This window comes from Asparagus officinalis, chromosome 5 (assembly GCF_001876935.1).
Source record: "Asparagus officinalis chromosome 5, Aspof.V1, whole genome shotgun sequence".
Lineage (NCBI taxonomy): Eukaryota > Viridiplantae > Streptophyta > Magnoliopsida > Asparagales > Asparagaceae > Asparagus > Asparagus officinalis.
The window spans coordinates 1,553,051-1,576,449 of record NC_033798.1 but is presented as its reverse complement, the minus strand read 5'-3'; the positions used below and the strand labels follow the sequence as shown (position 1 = coordinate 1,576,449).

The 23,399-nt window shown below is 39.9% G+C and overlaps 1 protein-coding gene and 2 long non-coding RNA genes across 3 annotated transcripts in view; all 3 read left to right on the top strand.

Annotated features, from left to right (window-relative positions):
- Window positions 1-848, top strand: part of LOC109844023 (protein CHROMATIN REMODELING 5-like) — a 44,215-nt gene extending 43,367 nt beyond the window's left edge. Inside the window, exons 32-33 of the mRNA XM_020413027.1 lie at window positions 590-666; window positions 759-848. Of these exons, the coding sequence (XP_020268616.1) occupies window positions 590-666; window positions 759-848 (167 nt within the window). The remainder of the gene's footprint in view (window positions 1-589; window positions 667-758) is intronic.
- Window positions 13,744-15,074, top strand: LOC109843197. Its single transcript, XR_002247572.1, has 3 exons — window positions 13,744-13,953; window positions 14,382-14,466; window positions 14,842-15,074. It is a non-coding gene; the product is annotated as an uncharacterized LOC109843197 (long non-coding RNA).
- On the top strand, window positions 21,307-22,400 carry LOC109842982. Its single transcript, XR_002247476.1, has 3 exons — window positions 21,307-21,449; window positions 21,855-21,939; window positions 22,047-22,400. It is a non-coding gene; the product is annotated as an uncharacterized LOC109842982 (long non-coding RNA).

Sequence of the window (23,399 nt, the reverse complement as noted above, 5' to 3'; positions counted from 1 at the left end):
GGTCCACCAGAGCTTAGATTTGGAAATCATCCTGGCAGATTTCCTCCAGCTCAGGGTCATCATCAATATGAGTTCAGATAGTCCTTCGGTCACTTTGGTAGATAGTAACCATGTTGTGTACAAAAACTGACGGAAATTAGTGGAAAGGAAATTCTTTTCTTGAGGGAAAATAAATGGTTGCACGATCCCTTTTTCTGGATCTCATCGCTTCGTTGCTGGTGCTGCTCCCTGTGGACTGCTGAGTTTTGTCACAACATTGTGACAGTGCAAGAGCAATTTGTCTAGAGAAATCCTGCAACTGACGAGCAAAATTTTTCGACTTGTAAGCTTTTGGATGAGGCTCACAATGGAGTTTCTTCAAAATTTTGGCGGGTATCTTAAACCAGCAGAGATACATTTTACCTTCACATTGCAAATTGTATCCATCCAGGTGCTTAACTATTGGCACATTGGAATAGCTGAACGCAGTTATATAATTTAATTTGCTTTTTTTTTTCCGTGCGTGTGTTTTCACGTGTTGGTCTTGCATCCTGGAGATACGCATGACTCATCTAATGAAATTTAGTTGTGCAGTGATTAATATTGTCAGTTCATAGCGAAGATCTCGTTCCAGGGCCAACACCAAGTGTGTTTGTTGAACCGAGACCTCTTCTGTGTTCTTGTGAGGTATGCGGGTGGACTAAGCAATAGTTACATCATCCTTCAGTTCTAGTTTTCTGTTGTACGACGCGTTTTTCCCCCTTCTCCCTTTTCTGCAGGCCATGGCAAGACTTCCCAAGTTAATGAAGTTTACAGGGCAACTGTATAGCATTATTCTTTTCTTTAACAATCATAAAGTGTATCAGTGACACTTAGAAATTTTCTGGAGGTTTCGACATTTTATAGCATCGAAGGCTATTGAACGTCATGCGGGGCAGAATTCAGTCTGTGGTCCTATGTAATATAGTGATCTCACTGTATTAACATTGATTTTGTTCTTTTTTGTGATTAGTGTTGACTATATTTTAATGTTCTGAGAGTTGAAAGCTGGTCTTCATCTGAATATTTATTTCGTGAAATGTTTTTTTTTTTTTTTTGAATTTCATCATGGAGTGTGTTGGTGGCAATACGATTTCACGCCCTTCGGCCATGCAGTTTTTGATGAGGATGTTCTTTATCTTATAGAATGTGAAAGTGCTTTATGACAGATAATTAAAGGGAATTGATTCCATAACCTATAAAAAAAGGGTATGTTATTCCACTATAAATTTTGTATTATTACGACGATATAAAGGTTCAAATGTCATTCAAACTAGAGATGCGTGGATGCTGATTGTAGTTCATGAATGAAGGCTCATCGTGCTTGTGTTTTAAATATGAAAATAGTATAAGATTAACTGAGTTGTTAGTTTAAAAACAAAGTGTAAAACCCCATAAATTTGAGTATATTGTGATATATAATAATAAATATGTTATAATATGATAAATAATATATTTTGATGTTTGAGTATGTTAGGATTAGGATTGATTTGAGATCAATCCAATGTATATATATGAGCTTAGAAGAGATGCATGCACGAAAACATGCAAAAATCTGTATCTGTGCTGTTAGTAGTCGACTACACTGTTAGTAGTTGACTAGTAAGGCCATTAGTCGACTAATAGTAGTATTAGTTGACTAGTCGGACTGTTTCCAAATTTCTTATGAGTTTCGAGTCGAATTTGTTTTGTTTTAAACGCAGTTGTATATATGCGTACATATACTCGTTTTAAAGATCTTTTTACCCTCTTTCACGTGAGATTAACACCAGCCACCTTCCTCCTCAAACCTAACCCTAAAGTGTGAGTTTTGGGAGAGATCTCGAGGTGTTTATCGAGAGAAAGGCGAGACTTTGCGGTTTTTGACGAAGAAGGGATCTTGCACGCGTGTTCAGGAGTTCAACACAGCGTTTGAGACAAGATCATCTTCATCCAAACCTGTTCCTATAATTAGTTAAAGTTTTGAAGATGTTTAATTGATGTTTTCATGGTTAAGTGTAACCTAATGTGAAAAAAATCAGATTTGTGATGATAAATCTTAACCCTATGCTAGATCTAAAGTTAAATCTTTGTTGTTGATGATAGAAACATGATCATGATCATTAGGGTTGATGTTAATTTTATTTTTAACTTTTTAATTATGTTTAACTTATGAGTAAACCCTAATTAGTTGTTTAATTCAGTTTTTTTGTTAGCTAATCATGCTAAAACCCTACGTTCGTGATACCTAAGTCATATAAACATGTATAAACGAAGTTTCACATCTGTTCATAAGTAGTTTTTCATCAAGTGTTGATAATTATGTTGTTTAATTAAGAGCTAATTGAGGAAATTGATTAATTAGGATGTTAATCCCTAATTAGAACAAGTTAATAGATTTGTTTCATGTTCAGGATGATTTCTGTTGAATATTACATGTTTTCATTTGTACTAAATCTCATGATAAGTATATGATGACTGATAAGCTCTGTTCGTGCATGAAAGAATGCATGTTTTGACAGAGTAGTCGACTACTAAGTTTAGTAGTCGGTTATTCATGTTCAGTTTGGATTTCCAAAAACTGGAAAATTACAGAGTAGTCGACTAATATGTTTAGTAGTCGACTACTAATCCTGATACATACCTCACAGAGTCTGGATGGACTCAGTGTAATCGACTACTAAGACTTTTTCTGAACATCGTGTTGCACTGTTTTGAGATGCGATCGCGGGGTTCGAGTCACACGATAGTACACGAATAGATATGAATATACATAAATAGTGTTGTAGTACACACATGCGTATTCCAAAGGGGATTTTAATAAGTGTTGAGATGATTACACTTGAGTTAAAGATCGTTTATACACATGTTGGATATCGTTGATGAGCACAACTCAGTACTATATGAGGTAGTGCGTCGATATACCAAACATACACAGTTTATACACGAGATGGATATTGTTGATGAGCTCAGTTCAGTACTATGTGTGGTGGTTCGTCGATATTCTATTTGTACAGGCCATTGAGTCGGGTTTGGATGCTTTGTCTAACAGTCCGTCCTCACGGGGGTGCGATGAGGCTTGTGAGTCGTCTCTTAGGATACCTATATGGTAGGTCGTCCCGCACTCATAATACGCACTGAGATTACGATGAGACTAATGAGCCGTGTACACTGTTGTAGGCAATAAAAATTATCTTTAATCCCTATCAGAAAAGTTCAGAACAAGACTGCTAAACCCTCACCCGAAAGAGCAAAAAAGGGAAAAACACTAATATCTCTCAAACCGTAAGAAATTTGGTGAAACAGAGGAGGCAAACCCCTTTTGGGGTTTGGTTGGACCCATCTCGTTGAGATAGGCGATTTGCATATATAATTCGTCCAATTCCGAGTTACGGTTTGAAAGTTACGACCTGTTCTTCGTAGAATGTTCTGGAGCTCGCCTGAAGAGCAACCCCACCTGCAAAGAAGTTTAGCTCGCCTGAAGGCTTCAAGCTTTAAGCTCGCCTGAATGAGACTGGCTCGCCTGCACAGCCTCACCTACCAAGCTTGCCTGCATATTTGAAGCTCGTCTGCACAAGACAAGCTCACCCGACAGTTGGGAGCTCGCCTGTATGACCAAAGCTCGACTACACGCTTGAAGCTCGCCTGCATGTTTGAAGCTCGCATGCACAAGGCAAGCTTGCTCGATAGCTAGGAGCTCGTCTGCATGACCCAAGCTTGCCTGCATGATCCAGTCTCGCCTGCACAGCCTCGCGTGCAGAGCTCGCCTGATAGCTTGAATCTCGCTTGCATGATCCAGGCTCGCCCGAAGGCAAGTTTGCCTGCACAGCCTAGCCTGCAGAGCTCGCCTGACAGCTTGAAGCTCGCCTGCATGATCCAGGCTTGCCTGAAGACAAGCTTGCTTAATAGCTTGAAGCTCGCATGCATGATCTAGCCTCACTTGCAAAAGCTCGCCTGCACAGCCTCGGCTGAAGGCCAAGCTCGCCTACACAGCCTTGCCAGCTCACCTAGCCTATCAGCCACCCACTTGAAGCATGAGAGCAGTCAAATCCCTTGAATAAAGGGATTGGTTATCCTCATGACTGTACCCAGCACGAAAATAGTCATTTCCCAAGATTTAAGGGATTTGGTCATGATTCTCCTCATGGCCATACTTAGTATGGGAATGGTCACTTCCCATGATTTAAGGGAGTGATTACACTCTCCTTATCCTCTATAAAAGGGCATGAGCAGCCATAGAGAAAAGGTCTTAGGACCCGACCTCTTGAGGACGAATTACAGAGAACTCAAGACCATCTTGGATTTGAGATCAGCCTTGTTCCAGGCACTGGTCTTTGGAGACCGGACTTCTTGTCATTCAAGAAGACTGAATTCTTGGCATCTTCGACCTACAAGTATAATCACTTGTTTGGCCTCGGTTGATCGAACTCATCCAATCAAGCTTCTATTGTGCACTGAAGCTTCAAGCACTTGTTTCGCCTCTGTTGATCAAACTCATCCAATCAAGCTTCTACTGCGTACTGAAGCTTGCCCGCAACTTTGATTGGATCGTCCAAGGGAAGCAAACTCGGTACGAGCACCAAGGGAGGCATCCTATCGCTTCCAAAGACCACACGTTAAACAAGGAGGGAATTCCCTCCGCTTCTGTTGTAACTTTGATTTATTAGTTTGTAATAATCTATTCTTATCAATACAAACGAAGTCCCCATTTCGGGAAATCAAATTTTACACATACAATTGTTAGGATACCTACAAGGTAGTCCGTTGCGCATGATAATGCGATGAATTAGAAATTTTACGAAGAGTTGCAATATGACAATTATGTGATAGCATGAGTTTGGTGGATGCCAAAAGTGAATTCGACTCATTGTTGAGATATTTGATGACTAAGATATCTTATTGTGGAAGTACACGAGATAATATACTGATGGTTATTTCGATTCTTTATCTTTCCAGTTATGTTTCCTTTCATTCTTAGTTCGGGATTAATATTTAGTTATCTACAATTTGAGATATATGGTATATACATGAGGGTTTACTGGTTTGGATTATTTCACTCGACGTACTACATCTCGTGTAGTAGATTTCTAAGTATTAATATCATCAGATACGGGGAAAATGATCTAGGTAGACTATACTTAATAGATAGAGCCTCTACTTCATCTAGCATCCCTTTCCCTGGGGGCGGATGAAGGTTATTTTGCTATAACGCTCTGACGCTCTTATTGTTGTTATTTTTATTATTTTAAATTTCCTTTTCAGGCAGCTCAGAGTTCCGGAGAGCCGCACTAGCATATACGCTGTCGCACATTTTAGTTGTTGAGACTCCACTATAGTTTTATGTTCTCATTTAGATATTAGAGTTTTGTTTTCATATTGTAAAGGCAGTGTGTCTTAGTACGATTTTCAGTTGATTCATGTTGAGACACTTTCATTATTCCAGATATCAGATGTATTTCAGTTGAGACATGATTTCCATTTATGAGATATCTCTTTCTATATCATGTCTATTATTTTTATTTCATTTTTTGTCTGTTTTGTATCTACATTTATATTTGATTCCACTAGAGGATATTACCGTGATTGGTGAAACGTGTTATTACACAGTGTGGGTGCATGTTAGGTTTAACATCTCTGGTTCACCTTGGACCGCAGCCATGTGTGAAAACATGAGGTGTCACATAAATGACTATATCCCCCTTACAGTAAAACTAAAACTGGGTCGGTTTTTGAAAAAGCAATTCACAAACTTCAGGGGAGTTGAAGTCCCGTGAAGTTTTGTTATATAAAAAATTTCACGGGACTTCAACTCCCGTGAAATTTGGAAACCTTTTTTTTTTCAAAAACCGACCCAATTTCAATCAACTGGGTCGGTTTTTAAAATTAAGTTTGAAATGAGTCTGTTTTTGGGAATAAAATTCAAAACCGATCGGTTTTAAAATTTTTTGCCCAATGTGTCCCCTTTGTGAAAACAGCCTCCGTATGATTAAAGAAAATTTGAAAACTTCAGACAACCTCTTGAAAAGTTTAAAATTAAAAACTTAGAAAAAAACACTCGTAAAATTTAAAATATTTTAAATAGCCCCATGAAAATCTAAAAATTACAAATGACCATTAAAATTTTTAAAATTTGCAAAAAGTATCCCAAAAAATTTAAAATTTTAAAAAACACCTAGAAACATGAAATTTCCTCTGAATATCTAAAAATTAGAAATGGGCCTTGAAATATTCACTATTTATAAAATACACCCTGACAATTACAAAAATTACAAAAAGGACCATTAAATCCAAAAAATACCAACATACCAGAAAATTTTTAAGGAGTCTGTTTGTAAATTATAGATTTTTGGTATGTTTTATTAAATTTACCGGGCATTCTTTTGTAATTTTCAGACCTTATATAATGTTTTTTTGCAAATTTCGAACTTTTTCTTGGCCTTTCATATTCTCTAAGGGTTGTTTGTAACTTTTGAAAAATTTAGGGATTTTTTAGCTATTTTGAAATTTTCACGGTGCTGCATCTCTCAAAGTTTCTAAATTTTAGATTTTCAAGTGTCTATAATTTTTCAAGGTGCTTTTTATAATTTTCAATTTTTCAAGGCAGTCTTTTATAATTTTAGAAAAGTTTTGAACTTGTTTGTAAATTTTAGTTTAAAAAAAACTCAAAAAACATTTTTATTCCATTGGTTAAATGTTTAATAGTTGTTTCACAAAAGGGCAACACTGGGCAAAGAAACATAATATAAGGAGGAAAAATGGCAAATTGATATATACTTTAGGATGCAAGTTACGACTTCAATGATACTTGGAGGAGTTGGTTATTTTGTCCTAGTTTTAAGTGCGAGAGAGAGAGAGCTACTTGAAGTATTTTTGTTGGGGAATTTAGCCTCCCCGCGTACTGCGGTCTGCGCAACTCGGAAGCCAACCATAATCAACAAGATATAAAATAACCACCATCAAGAAGAAATAACACTAAGATTTACGTGGTTCAGTCGACTAACTTCGACCTACGTCCACGGGGCAACAATACGAGAAATCCACAATGTATCAGAGAGAACTACAAGAGGAACCACTCAACTCTTGTCTCTCAATCTCTCAATCTCTCAACCTCACATATATAATCAACTCTTATATTCTCTCCGAAGCCCTCTCCTTACAATCTTTTGAATGAACAAAGACTGTGAAACCCTCTCCTAATGATGTAATCTTTTGCACGGTCAAAGACTACGAAACGCTCGCCTCTCACATAATATTCTTGAAAGGCTACGCTCTCTACTAACCCTAGATTACAAGAATATTGACTCCCTCTTCTCTACTCCCCCCCCCTCAAATAATAGAAGAATATATATAGGTAAACCAAATCTCTATCTCTAGCCTAACTTCCTAATTAGAATAGGATTCATGTCGCGTGCCTTTGCGGAAGCCTTGCACGAACTCACAACGAACCTGTGATCACGAGTCGAAGAAAGCCAAACTCTTGCACAAATCCAACCAATAACGCTAAATCAATCCAAACACAGAGATATATGTGGTTCGGCAATTTGCCTACGTCCACGGGGAGAGGATGGGGAGATTTCACTAATTCAAGGAGAGTACAAAGGGTTACAATCACACAAGAACTCTCAAACTAACCCTCAACCAAAGATCTCACCTTGCCCACAATATCTCCCTCTCACAATGCTCAAAAGATTCCTTAATCTCTGATATTCAACCCTCTCAAATCGTTTCCCTATTTATACCAAAACAAAACCCCAATTAGACTGCAAATAGGAAACCTGCGTATGCAAAAAACCCGCTATAAGTCGACTTAACAGAGGGCGTAAGTCGACTTAGCAGAGGAAAAAAACAGCAACAAGAGAGGACTTCGTAAGTCGACTTATCAGACATTATAAGTCGACTTGGCAGAGGCAAAAACCACAACTCCCCACACCCATGGCAGACACCACACCAGGGTGTGGTGGAGCCTGTTTTGAGTTATTCTTCACGTTTTTCACAATTCCTTCGCCGTTTTCACAATTCTCCACCTCGGCGAAGTGTTCCCAACACTGAGCCGACACCAACATGAGCACCAATGTGTCGTCTCTCTAAACTCGGCTGCACCAATATGGTTGCCTACGTACCCCCTCTCCCAAGGGATCAAGCCGCCCGTAGTTCATCCAAATGGCCATCAACGACCTCAACAATCACAAATATTCAACAGGTTTCTGCAATGATCAAACTTGTTGCTTGGAACCACCTTTGTGAGCATATCCGCCGGATTATCCTTCGTGTGGACCTTCACATCTCCACATCGCCATCTTCAAGAACATCCCGAACGAAGTGATATCGAACATCAATGTGCTTCGTCCTCGCATGAAAAACCTGATTCTTCGCCAAATATATAGCACTCATGCTATCACAATGAATAGTGACGGATCGCTGCGATATACCAAGTTCTTCTAAAAGTCCTCGAAGCCAAGACAAAGCCACCGTAGACTGTAAGGTGCATCTCCAACACACCGGCGCACGGGTCAAAGTGAACACATACCCCGTAGTAGACCGGCGCTTATCCAAATCCCCGGCATAATCCGAATCAACATAGCCAATGCATAGCTGCCCACCTGTAGTGTCCCGCTCATAAACCAAACCAACATTGAGCGTACCTCTAATGTACCTCAAAATCCATCTCACGGCGTCCCAATGACCCACTCCTGGATCGTGCATGTATCTCGACACCATGCTCACTGCCTGTGACAAATCCGGCCTCGTACATACCATCGCGTACATCAAGCTCCCAACTGCGCTCGCATATGGAGTCTTCGTCATCAACTCACGGTCTTCAACTGACTTCGGTGAAAGGCCAGCTGAAAGCTTCAAATGGGCTCCCAACGGTACACAAACTGGCTTCGTATCCATGCTAACATGGAATCGCTGTAGAACCTTCTTCAAATAAGCCACCTGTGTCAAACAAATCCTGCCCTTCTTCTTATCTCTGCCGATCTCCATCCCTAAAATGCGCTTCGCCTCGCCCAAGTCCTTCATCTCAAACTCATTCGAAAGCTGAACTTTCAACTCATCTATAGCTGACCTGGAACTAGAAGCAACCAACATGTCATCGACATAAAGCAACAAATAAATGTACGCACCTCCTCTCAACTTGCGAAAATACACGCAAGGATCAAACTGGCTCCGAGTGTACGAATGACCAAGCATAAAACCATCAAATCGCCTATACCACTGTCGAGGAGACTGCTTCAAACCGTATAGCGATTTCTTTAGCCTGCAAACCAACTTATCTTTCCCTGCAGCTCGGAATCCCAATGGCTGAGTCATATATATTTCTTCATCAAGATCACCATGAAGAAATGCTGTCTTCACATCCAACTGATCTAACTCCAATCCATACTGTGCCACCAAAGCTAGCAAAATCCGAATCGACGAATGCTTCACCACCGGAGAGAAAACCTCATTGTAATCAATACCTTCCTCCTGTGCATAGCCCTTCGCAACCAACCTAGCCTTGAACCTCACTGGAGTGCCCTCAATGCCCTCCTTCTTCGTGTACACCCACTTGCACCCAATCGCCTTCCGCCCCTTTGGAAGCTCTACAAGCTTCCATGTATCGTTCTTGTGAAGAGACTCCATCTCCTCCTGCATAGCCACCTGCCACGAATCAGCCTCCGAACTCTGCTCGGCCTCTCTGAATGTAGTAGGTACCATCTCATCGATACTCTCCACCGGAAGTGCATATGCAACTGTGTCGGCATACCGTGCTGGCACCCGTATGTCTCTCCTCTGTCTCCGTACCGCAATAGAATACTGAACCTGAGCCGTCGGTCCCTGATCCTGCTCATGAGTACCCGTATCCTCCGCATCACCGTCGTGCTCGGCTGGCGTCACCTCAGTCGGCACTCTAATGGATACTGCACTATCTGGACTCTGTGGAGCTGCATCAATCTCCACCACCTGCGAAATCTCCTCTGTCGGGTTGCTCTCCACCTGATGAGAGCTGGGAAGCTTCAAGATAGAAGCCTCATCGAATGTGACGTCCCTACTCAGCACAATCTTCTTATCAACTGGATCCCAAAGCTTGTATCCCTTGACACCACGCTTGAATCCTACAAATATGGCCTTCCTAGCTCGAGGTTCCAACTTATCAGTTCTAACATGATAATATGCAGGGCAACCAAATACCTTAAGCTGGTCATAGTCATGTGCTGTCTCTCTCGACCACATCTCCATAGGGGTCTTCCCCTCAATCGCAGATGAAGGCAGCCTGTTAATGAGGTGGCTCGCATAAGAAAGTGCCTCAGCCCAAAAGATCTTCTCCAAACCACTATGCGCCAATAAACATCGAATCTTCTCCAGCAAAGACCGATTCAATCTCTCTGCCACCCCATTCTGCTGCGGTGTATGACTAACTGTGAAGTGCCTCTCTATGCCCTCGTCTCGACATAGCTGCAGAAAGGGGTCTGAGGTATACTCGCCGCCGTTGTCGGATCGCAACGTCTTGATCTTTCTCCCAGTCTGCAGTTCCAATCTCTTCTTCCACTCCACAAACAAATCTAGGACTTCACTCTTATGCTTCATGGTGTACACCCAACATCGCCTAGAATAGTCATCAACGAACGTGACGAACCAATGTCGACCACCAAGTGATGCCGTCTTAGTGGGACCCCAAACATCTGTGTGCACGTAGTCCAAGATGCCCCTCGTCCTATGAATGGCCGTCCCGAACTTCACCTTCGTCTTCTTGCCAAGTACACAGTGCTCACAGAATTCTACTTTACCACTCTTGGCTCCCTTCAAAAGCCCCTGCTTGCACAATGCCTGCAGTGACTTTTCACCTGTATGCCCTAGCCTGTAGTGCCAAAGTCTGCTCATGTCCGCCTCTGAAATCGCCGAAGCAACCTGGCCAATCTCGGTGCTCCCCTTCAGATAATATAAATTATGATTTCGGACTCCCTTCATCACCACCAAAGATCCCTTAGTAACCTTTGCTACAGCATCCTCAAAGGTCACCCTGAATCCCTTCGCCTCCAAAGCCCCCACTGAGATAAGATTCTTCTTAAGTTGAGGAACGAATCTCACCTCCTTCAGCTCACGGACTACTCCATCGTGCATCCGAATCCTCACAGTACCTATCCCACGAACGCCACAGGATTGATCATTTCCCATGACCACAACACCCCCATCGAGTCTCTCAAATGATGAGAACCAATCTCGCCTAGGAGTCACATGATAAGTAGCGCCAGAATCAAGCATCCACTCCGATGCATCCAAATGGTTCACCTCCGGAGTAATCAAAAGAGAAAAGCTCGAATCATCGGAATCATCGCCTTTCGCAACATTCACCTCATTGGCCTTCGGGCCCTTATTCTTGCTATTCTCCTTTTCTTTGACTTTCGGGCAATCTCTTTTCCAATGTCCCTGCTCCTTGCAGAATGCACATTGGTTCTTTCCAAGCTGGTGACGACCTCTTGACTTTGACCTCCCTCTATTTCCACCTTTCTGATATGAGCTTCTACCTCTCGCCGACAAGGCCTCTCCTGAAGTACTAGCGCGGGAAGTCTCCTTATCCTTCCTCCTCAAATCATAGTTCGTCAATGCGTTAGTCACTTCACTATAAGTGATAGAAGATCTCCCGTTCAGCAACGTAAGCACGAAGGTATCATACTCCTCATCCGGTAAGGAGCCCAAAAGAATAATAGCCTTGTACTCATCTGTGATCTTCTCATCCACGTTCGCCAAGTCCGACAACAACTTAGTGTAGTTGTTCACATGAGCCGCAAGCGAGGTACCTCTGGACATCTGGAATCTGAATAACCTTCGCAGCAAGTGCAACCGGTTCTCAACACTCTTCGTAAGGTACTTATTGTTGAGAATTTCCCACATCTTCATCGCAGACGTCACCCCAATCACATCGTGTTTCAGCTCCTGTTCCAAACAGGACCTGATTACCCCGCAAGCATTTCGATTCATCTTTTCCCATATCGCCTCTTCATATTTAGGTGGCCTCACATCGACCATGATGGTCTCCTCCAGATTTTGAGCATTGAGCGCATCCTGTACGTCGCTCATCCACAAACCAAAATTGATCTTGCTGTCATATTTCACAACACTAATCTTAGTGTTCTGAAAACCCACTTGAACTGTGCCTGTCATCTTGCTGCTTTCACCAATTACTTCACCCATAATCACAACTTCCAAATTGTAGAGAAAGATCCAAACTTTGAAAGAATAAGAAATTACCCAACTGAACCCTAGATTGGATTCCAAATAGAACTCCTAACCACACGAGGAAAGCGAGATCTTCAACGGCAACTTCAAACCCTAACTCCACCAAAGCCTAGAACTCCAAGAACCAAGCTTCAAACTGAATCTTCCTCCACCTAATCCAAAACCCTAGATCTGAATCTGAGCTCTGATACCACTTGTCGCGCGCCTTTGCGGAAGCCTTGCACGAACTCACAACGAACCTGTGATCACGGAGTCGAAGAAAGCCAAACTCTTGCACAAATCCAACCAATAACGCCAAATCAATCCAAACACAGAGATATACGTGGTTCGGCAATTTGCCTACGTCCACGGGGAGAGGATGGGGAGATTTCACTAATTCAAGGAGAGTACAAAGGGTTACAATCACACAAGAACTCTCAAACTAACCCTCAACCAAAGATCTCACCTTGCCCACAATATCAACCTCTCACAATGCTCAAAAGATTCCTTAATCTCTGATATTCAACCCTCTCAAATCGTTTCCCTATTTATACCAAAACAAAACCCCAATTAGACTGCAAATAGGAAACCTGCGTATGCAAAAAACCCGCTATAAGTCGACTTAACAGAGGGCGTAAGTCGACTTAGCAGAGGAAAAAACAGCAACAGGAGAGGACTTCGTAAGTCGACTTATCAGACATTATAAGTCGACTTGGCAGAGGCAAAAACCACAACTCCGCTGCAGATCGTAAGTCGACTCATGCACACTGGCAAGTCGACTTACCATAAGTCGACTTAGCCTTGTGCATGAGTCGACTTATGCCAGTTTTTCTGGTTTTTCTGATTTTTCCACAATTCAAACTCCTAATCATGATGAGACTCAATCTCCTAATCATGATAGATCTCAAACCTTATCTAATTCTTATGAAGTTATACGTACAAAGAATCAAAGACACGATCCCAACATTTTCCGCAGGTATTATGTACATAACGCACTCACTTTCAAGAGTAAACCCAGAAATATGTGGAACAATTATGGTGTCTGAATGCATCAATGGCAGTTGAGTAGAAGTCCCCAGAGAGTTGCATTACAGATGAGGGCGAATTGTAGGCGAACCAAACCAACCGCTGCAATCTTTTTCTCGAGATTTGACGAAACTCGCAGTTTCAACTTATAGCTACAATATTTTCAAACTCTTCTTTTGCAAATTGGACTTTTTTTACTGCCAGATGATGAATTAAGATGCCACCACAGAATGTACTAAAAATGTTTGTGTTATCTTTTTTCTGGGGGAAGGAATCAGATCTTACTCTTTATTTATCTTGAAGAGCGAAGAATCTGATCCCTAAACCCACACAAAAGAAAGAAGGTGGTGGCTGCAAAAACAATATTCATACCCCCCCAAACCTTTTCTTTTTTCTTTCTTGAATGTCTAAAGTAAACAACGATGCATACACGTGAAAACAAAAGCTTTGTTCATGTCAAAGAAGGATATATTCCTTCTCAAATAGTCAAAATTAATTTTAGATCATACCATTTTCAGTGCTCTTATTGTCAAGCCATCAAAGATATGCTGACCTTTTGTTTCACTATAAATATAGATATATAGATCACCCTCATGTTAGTTGAACATCTGCAGCAAGCAAGGTTTCTCGATCTCCTTTAGTTTGCTGTGTTCTCTATCTTGCTATCAGAATCACTAATGGATAGCTTGAAGAGTAACCGAGGGAAACAAGGCAACCAACAGCCTCCTCCAGGTAATTACAGCGAAAATTTCCTTCTTTTAACGCGCGACAGCTATTATGCTTAAAATTTTTCGTTTTTCGATCAGTTTTTAAATCGAAAGTGAAAAGAAGTAATTTATCATCACTTGGTTCTGACACAGGTGCTAATGAAATGGCTTAGAAAATTAGCTTGACGCTGCATCTAGGGTGTATTTGCGATTAGTTCTACCATCAAAATCCTGCTTATTGTAGTCCTTTTCATGTAAAACACTCTGAAACCCGAATATGCAACTGTGATGATCAAACGTACGTCAGGAAAATAATGATGTGTTTTTTCTTTCTATATATCTCTATCTAGCATATAAGCAATTTTCATAGGAATCAATAAGAAATTTGATTAATTTGTGCAAATAAGCATTCAGAAAGCTGATCTTTTTCTAAAAAAAATATATTTGTTGAAGGATACCCAACTCGCACAGTACCACATAAGAGGCCTTGCTGCCCTCGTACCAAAAGGAAAGATGATAAGAGCTTCATTGAAGGATGGTAATGTTTTTTTTTTCCTCTCTCTTTTGAATCATCTTTCATCTAATCAAATTAAGTGTTAAATAGGCTTAATTGTGCATGGACCCCTCGTTGTATCGAACTTGTTACCCTTGTAGTTTCATATTGGCAGATAGACCCCTGGGTACGTAACTCGTTGCCCTGAGTGAAATTTTGGCAGATTTTGCACCTGGGCGAAATTTGCGAGTTTACCTGATGGCTAAATGGCCAAAAAAAAAAAACACCCAGGGAGTCTATACATTGCAAAAACAAAACTAGAGGGGGTAGTAAGTTCAAAACAGCAAAGGGTTCTATTTGCAGTTAACTAAAGATTACATATCAATGGAAGTAACGGGTGTTTTCCTTTCTCTTTTGTAGCCTTGCTGCCCTTTGTTGCTGTTGGTTATGCGATGTCTGCTGTGATTGAGACGTAAATCAACCATGCATGGCTTGTGAAAGACTACTTTTTCATACGGAGCATATTGCAGGAGTGTACTTAGCTATGTACAAGATATGGTGTGTTGATGTAACCAGGGTGTAATAAAATTTGCTCTAGCTTATGTGTACACCTACAAATGGATATATGAAAATGCTGCATTAGTTTACGTTAACCAGTGTTGTGATCATTAAGAGTACGTGTTCATATATAGTTTTTATTTCATATTTGATTTTGATCAAAGAAATCATGAAGATAGCCTGGCCAGTATAGCATATACTGTTGAACTAATCAGTGTTTAGCAACCTAAACAACCCAAGAGCTAGCCATAGTGTGATATCCTAAGTAGAATGGAATCCTAAGAGTCATAGTATAATAAGTGGGGTGATATTCTAAGAAATGACTCTTTGTATTCTATGAAAGTAAATGTGTAGAGTTAATGTATGGAATATGAAGGATCATGTATAAGTCTATATAAACCTATTAATAAAAAAAAAACAAAACAAAAAGCACCAAATTCTCTATCTTCTTCTACATCTCTCTCTCTCTCTCTCTCTCTCTCTCTCTCTCTCTAATTCTCTATCATACTAGCCTTAGCCAAAGTTTTCTTCACTACTCAGTTCAAAATTACAACATGGTATCAGAGCTTCGTTACGACAACTGAGTGTAAAGAAACCCTACCTCTACAAAAACACCAACACCCACTACCAAAATTCTTCCAAATAGCCTCCTCAAAATGACCTATACAACCGTTGATTCTCCAACTTCATCTCGGGTTCAAGTGGCTGACCCAATAGTCATTAAGTCCGACCAAAAACCTACCTTCGGCGAGATACGAACACTGATCTTCTCCGGGCAGAACTACAACTTTTGGCGGATCAAGATGATGACGATATTCAGAGCGCATGACCTTTGGAAGCTGGTGGAGAAAGGTTTTGAGGTGCCAGAAGACGAAGACTCTCTCACCTCGACGGAGCAGAAGACATTAAAGCTCAACTACATGAGGGATGCCAAAGCCCTCGGGTTGATCCAAAATACCGTATCCGACTCCATCTTCCCCAGGATCTCCAACGAGGAGACAACAAAGGCGGTGTGGGACATCCTCCAAGAAGAGTACCGTGGAAGTGAAAAGGTACGGACGATTAAGCTTCAAACTATTAGAAAAGAGTTTGAGCAAATCTCTATGAGAGTAGAAGAAAGACTCGATGATTTTCTTACTAGATTCACCAATGTTATAAATCAATTAAAAACATATGGTGAAGATGTAACAAATCAAAGAGTAGTTCAAAAAATTCTTATTTCTCTCTCTAGTAGATATGACCACATTGTAAGTGTGATAGAAGAAACAAAAGATATGGAGACTTTCATTACAAGAGGCAATCACATCCATCAAGGCGTTTGACCAAAAGCTTGATAAGAGGAATGAAGCTCAAATCAACAACAGAGCCAGAAGCAAAAGAAGAAGAAGAAAGGAGGCAAGCCCAATTTTGCTCCAAAGCCTCAACAACAACAACAAAGTGGCAACTCCCAAAAAGGTAGCAAATCCACATGTAGAACTTGCGGCAAGCCTCATCAAGGGAAGTGTTGGTTCGAGGGGAAGCCCAAGTGCACCAATTGCTCTAGATTGGATCATACCAAAGAGCAGTGCGGGACTCAAGGAAATCAAAACCAAACTTGTCGGCAAGTCTTTGCAAACCAAGAAGAGGATGGCGAAGGTAATATTTTCTTTGCTTGTCATGGAGGAAAAGATAGTGATGGTAGTCTTTGGTATATTGACAGTGGCTGTAGTAACCACATGACCGCGAACCGGTCACTAGTTATAGACTTAGACACATCCTATCTTGGTAGTGTTAAGATGGGAAATGAGAATATTGTAAAATCTGAAGGAAAGAGTATCTTGGCTGTAAATACAAAGAAAGAAAAAAGATACATCAAGGATGTAATGCTTGTACCGGGTCTAGAGGAAAATCTGTTAAGTGTAGGTCAAATGCTCCTTAACGGTTATTTTCTAGTTTTTGGTGATCAAGCAGTGAAGATCTATGATGATAGGAGTTTTAACAACTTGGTGGCCAAAGTCAATTATGCAACCCAGCAGAAGTTTTCCTCTCTCACTGCACTACTTGAACACTCAAGCTCTAAAGGTCGAAGAGGTGAACTCCTCCTGGCTATGGCACAAGAGGCTCGAGCATCTCAACTTCCAAAACCTCAAGACTCTTCAAAGCAGAGAAATGGTGTATGGCCTCCCAACCATTGATGAAGTTGAAGGTGTCTGCTCTAGTAGCATGAAAGGCAAGCAGCACCGAGGCGAGTTCCCAAAGGAAGGAGCATGGAGGGTAACAAAGCCTTTGGAGTTGATCCATACAGACCTATGTGGTCTAATGAAGACGGAGTTGATCCAGGCTAGAGACAATTCGTCTCTTGATTGCTCTAGCTGCTGACAAAGGGTGGAAGGTATTCCAGCTCGATGTGAAGTCGACATTCCTCAATGGGGTGCTACAAGAAGAAGTCCACATCCATTAACCGCAAGGGTTCGAAGTTGCAGGAGCCGAGGATAAAGTCTACAAGCTCCACAAGGCGCTCTACGGTTTCAAGCAAGCACCAAGGGCGTGGTATGAAGAGGTCAACTCTTACTTCACCCAACACAACTTCAAAAGGAGCCTTAGTGAAGCCACACTTTACATTCAAAGAGATGAGGTAGATATTCTCATTGTAGCTGTATATGTAGATGATATTATCTATACAGGCAACAGTGAGAAGCTTATGCATGAGTTCAAGAAAGACATGATGGAGGTGTACGAGATGACAGATTTGCATGAGTTCAAGAAAGACATGATGGAGGTGTACGAGATGACAGATTTAGGCCTCCTTCACCACTTTCTTAGCATGGGGATCCAACAGGATGAAGATGTCATCATCATTCATCAGCAGGCCTATGAACAGTCAATCTTGAAGAAGTTCGGCATGGAAGACTATAAGCCTGTCTCTACCCTACTGGTGGTCAGTGATAAACTCAAGAAGAGAGACGGTACCGAATGAGAAGACCTCAACCTCTATAGAAGTATCATAGGGAGTCTCCTCTACCTCTCTAATACTCGACCTGACTTCATGTTTGCCTCAAGTCTCTTAAGTAGGTTCATGCATTGTGCAACAAGAGTGCACATGGGAGTTGCCAAACGGGTCCTTAGGTACATCCAAGGCACCCAGAATATTGGGATCCATTTTGAGAAGAACTCCTCAGCAAAGCTATTCGGATTCTGCGATAGTGACTGGGGAGGTGATGAAGATGACATGAAGAGTACATCTGGATACTGCTTCACACTCGGATCGGGTGTGTTCTCCTGGGCGTCGATGAAGCAGGAGTCCGTGGCACTATCAACTGCAGAAGCCGAGTACGTGGTAGCTTCTCAAGCATCATCGCAAATCAAGTGGCTGAGGGATATGCTTGAAGACATTGGTGAAAAACAACTGCAGCCTACTCCTCTCCTCTGCGACAACAAGTCAGCGATCGCGATGGCAAAGAATCCCGTCTTCCACCAAAGGACAAGACATATCAAGAGAAAATACCACTTCATTAGGGACGCGATCGTGGACAAGGAGATGGAGGTCATCTACTGTAAAACTGAAGATCATGCTGCAGACATTCTCACCAAAGCTTTGCCGAAGGATCGTTTCTGCACACTTCGAGAACTAATGAGTGTTAAACCTGCTAACCCCTGAGGAGGAGTGTTGAACTAATCAGTGTTTAGCAACCTAAACAACCTAAGAGCCATAGTGTGATATCCTAAGTGGAATGGAATCCTAAGAGTCATAGTATAATAAGTGGGGTGATATTCTAAGAGATGACTCTTTGTATTCTATGAAAGTAAATGTATAGAGTTAATGTATGGAATATGAAGGATCATGTATAAGTCTATATAAACCTATGAATAAAAAAAAACAAAAAGCACCAAATTCTCTATCTTCTTCTACATCTCTCTCTCTAATTCTCTATCAAACTAGCCTTAGGGGCTGTTTGGATTGATTTTTTGGATAGGTAAAAGAGGGGAAAACTGCCAAAAATGTTAGTTTTTTGGCAGCTTTTCCCCCAAAACACCTCTATAAAAGGTGATTTTGGGGGAAAGCTGTCAAAAAGCTGACATTTTTGACAGCTTTTCCCCCTTTTACCTATCTAAAAAATCAATCCAAACAGCCCCTTAGCCAAAGTTTTCTTCACTACTCAGTTCAAAATTACAACATATACAACATTATTATGTAGAAAGCATCGTGGAGTGAAGAAATTGAAGGAGCGAGAAAAAGGGAAAGATGCTGCATTTCAAGCTCATGCACGAATAATATAAAAGCTCAAGAATATACTTACGGACAAATCAAACAAAAGAATATTTAGTATTAGACAAAAATCTTATATATATTCTCCTCGTACATCATCCTAATCTTTAATTTCTAGGTGGGTCCTGTGTTTCCTAAACAGCTAACACACTAAACTCTCAATTTTAAGGGCAGTACACAGAAATTAAGTAGTGGTGATAAAAGCTTTGGAGTGAGTTGTGAAAGAATTATATGCTCAAGTTGCTAGTTAATCATATTATGATCTTTTTTATCCGAAGAAAAAATAGCATCGATACATCATCTGTGAGTTTGTTTTCATATATAAGGTTGAGAATCGAACTTATCAATTACCGTAAATTTAAAGATTTCAAGGGATCCTGTTGACTATACAATTTACCAATAACATCTAACAAATAAGAACCCTCAATATTTGGTGGACTGTGGAAACTCCAGATCGATGTTGTAGTGTAGCACCGGTATGAGGCTACCTGGGCGTGCGTGTTGTTTGTAGAGCATGATTTAATTGGACGCCTACATCTTGAAAGCTTAATTTAAGTTAGTTCAAATAAATCCTCACTTCTATTTATTGTTAATCTCAAATTTGATGCAAGGCTGAGAGCATATTAGTCACTTCGAGATTATTTCAAAAAAATTTGAATTTCACTTTAAATACGTAAGTTCAAGGAAGAAATTTACAAAATAGCCTCGTTCCTTAATTTTTTTTAAAAATCGACCCTATTCCAATTTATTTATAAAAATTGACCCACTTTCTCGTCACGTCAGCATCGCGGCTATTCCAATTTATTTACAAAATAGCAACCCCGACTATTTAGGTCGCCGTTAGTTTAGTCAAGCATAAAATGTTCGATCGGGGTTGGGAACCCCGACCATTTCGAAATTGCCTATTTCAAAATGGTTGAGGTTCCCAACCCTGACCATTTAGAAAAGTTTTCAGCTGCTGATTATTGAAGAATATGGATTAATTAGACCACGTTTTGTTGTAAATCAAAAGATCCTATCAGCTTTTCAACTTATTATATGTAATATATCCTGTGCATAATGGACAGCACATGCAAGATGACGAAAATCTTTCTTCCCTAAGAAAGCTCCCCTTATACACACACAGTAAGCTACTTAATCAATGAGATATGAATGGTCGGGGTTATCAACCCCGACCGTTTTAGAAAAGTAATTGACTTAATTAGTTGGGGTTACGACTAATTTAGGATCTAAATAGCGGGCGACGTCCTAAATAGTCGCGGTTAGCAACCCCGACTATTTAGGAACGGGATTAAAAAAAATCGACCCACTTTCTCGTCACGATGCTGATGTGGCGAGAAAGTGGGTCGATTTTTGTGAATAAGTTAGAATATGGTTGATTTAAAAAAAAAAGGAATGGGGCTCTTTTGAAAATTTCTTCTAAGTTCAAATTTAAGGAAATATGTGTTTTGAGGTCTTTACATCGCCACTTCAGAGTTTTGTTGCAGCGATAGAATTTTCTTAGCATAGTTATAGAGCAGCCTAGTTTGAGTTTCCACTCACTACATATTCCCAATATCACAACAATATCTCATAACATATTCCTTAGCAATATACAAATACAAAGTTGACTCATACTCCCTTACCTCATGCTACCTCATGCTACTCACATGTGAGTATGCAACGCGTGACAAGATGAATGCCGACACTTTAAAAATGAGATTTACGTGTTAAACCATGAAAAACACATTTCATTCTAATTGATTTTTGACACATTAACTTTGCATAATTAATTATACCTACAATTTAAACACATTAATTTCTCGTGCTCAAAGAATCCAACTGTAAAGAACTCTTTCAGAAAAAGAGGAGAGAGATGGAGGAGACTTTGAGATGGAGAGAACAAAGCTCACATGTCATAAAGGAGACATACTTGCATGCTGACCACAACAATAGATTCCTTCTGAAATTAAATAGTAGAAGTTGAGAGAGGCAACGTGAAAAAAGAAGCCGAAAGTATATCATCTCCATCGTTCATATTGTTAAAGGCACCGAGATAAGCATGCCGAAAGTATATCATCTCCACTATATATAGACATTGTTATGTTACATGGATATCTGCATTAGTAAATTGAGATCTCTCATCTTTAATTAGTTTGGTGTGTTCTCTTGATATCAGAATCACAAATGGATAACTCAACGAGTAACAGAGGGAAACTAGGCAACCGGCACCCTCCTCCTCCAGGTATTTATATAGTGATACTTTTTTTTTTGTTGCAGTTCTTGATATAATTGCGGATACATCCCTTGCACTGTGGCGGTATAGCCACTTATACCCTTTAAACTATTTTAATAGCGCTTATGTTTTTTGAATGTCATATGATGCACGCGTGATTCTGGATTTCTGACAATAAATTACTTCTTTTGAGGATTTACGGATTTAATTTTCTTAAGCTTTGAGTACTGATGGTAATTTACTGTGATATGATTTTCACATGACATCTGAATCGAATGGCGGAAATAATAGTATCATGATAAATTCTTTTAGTGCATTTTTTTTTCATGAAGTTGAGCACAATTTAAATAGTGCAAATAAACATGATGCTGACATATTTCTTTTTTCTTCTTCTTTGTTTTCTTATTACAAAAGGATACCCTACTCGCACAATAAAACAGAAGAGGCCTCTTTGCCCTCATACCAAAAGGAAGGATGATAAAAGCTTCATTGAAGGATGGTAATTTATTTTTATTTTTTTGCTTCTTTTCTGGGTCATTTTCCATTTAATCAAAGTAAATAGCAAAGATTAATATACTTAATGAGTGGTTTGTTTTTTTCCTACAGTCTTGCTGCACTATGCTGTTGTTGGATATGCGAGGTCTGTTGCGATTGAGAAGTGGCAAGATCATAGATTGTGAAGGATTATTTTACAACTGGAGAAAAGAAACAATGATGCTTATGAATAACAATACAGAAGAGCATACTTGCGTGCAAGATTTGATGTGCTATATAGTTTGTACTCTTGTGTTGATGAAATAATCATGTATAATTTCTGGGTTATCAGTGGATACATTGTTTGGTTAGCATTTTTTATACTACAAAGTTGAGGTTGTCATGTTAGGTATAAGATGCGTCAAATGTGATCTGCGTATATCTCACTAATTCTCAGGTGATTCAATTTAATTCAATGTTATGGTACGGTGTTCTACTTGTGTGATGCTATCTCTAAGCTAGTAAAAAGAACTCATCTTTGGGCTAGTATTAAGAGTTTAACCTTGAATAGCGTAATTCTTCGAGTTTTTTTAAAGAAGGATGGAGATAGAGCCAAAGTTGCTTTTTTTTGGGGGTATGATTCAGACTGAAGTGGATAAGCCTTGCATTCTACTTCATTCAGCATCCAGATGCAAAAGGCTATGATGGATTGTTAGGAGATAGGAGTGTTTTGATCTTGGAATTACTAGCCATTACCTATGTGATAAACAAGACCTCATATTACAATGCTGTTGCATATATGCACATTATGGTAATATTATGATCTGAAAAAACAATTATTCAAATGAATACCCACCATGATTATTTCTTCATTGGAAACTAATAAATTAATGGAAAAAATTATATAACTATTTTCAAGATAATCAAACCATGTCAATAGTGAATGAGATAGGTATGGATGATAGCATGGAAGCTGGAAATGAATGGATAATAGTTGTTTCCAGAGGAGAAGTTTAAGAATGACTGACGTACGTCGCATTCTCCACAGGAGATAGTTTAGGAACTGACCAACACATGCTTCGATATGGATTACTTATATATGTGTGTGTATACCTATATGATAATAAATTTATGTATGTGCGCTGACTACTCTCTAGGTAGACCCTCAGGGTTATATATAAGAGACAACTCTTATAAATCCACTGATATTCTCATTTTTCGTATGTATAATTATTCTCCGTGAAGCCTTAAATGGGTATGCTCTACTTGGATGATCTTAAATAGATTTGGTTCACTGAAAAACTTTGTTTTATATTGTGGTATGTTGAAGTCAGGTATCTAGCGGTGTTTAACTATTATCATTTACTTTGAAGATATGTTAATTTTATCATCTCTTAAAGGAACTAAAGTTCCATGTGGATTCTCTTTGAAGATATGTTAATTTTATCATCTCTTAAAGGAACTAAAGTTCCATGTGGATTCTTC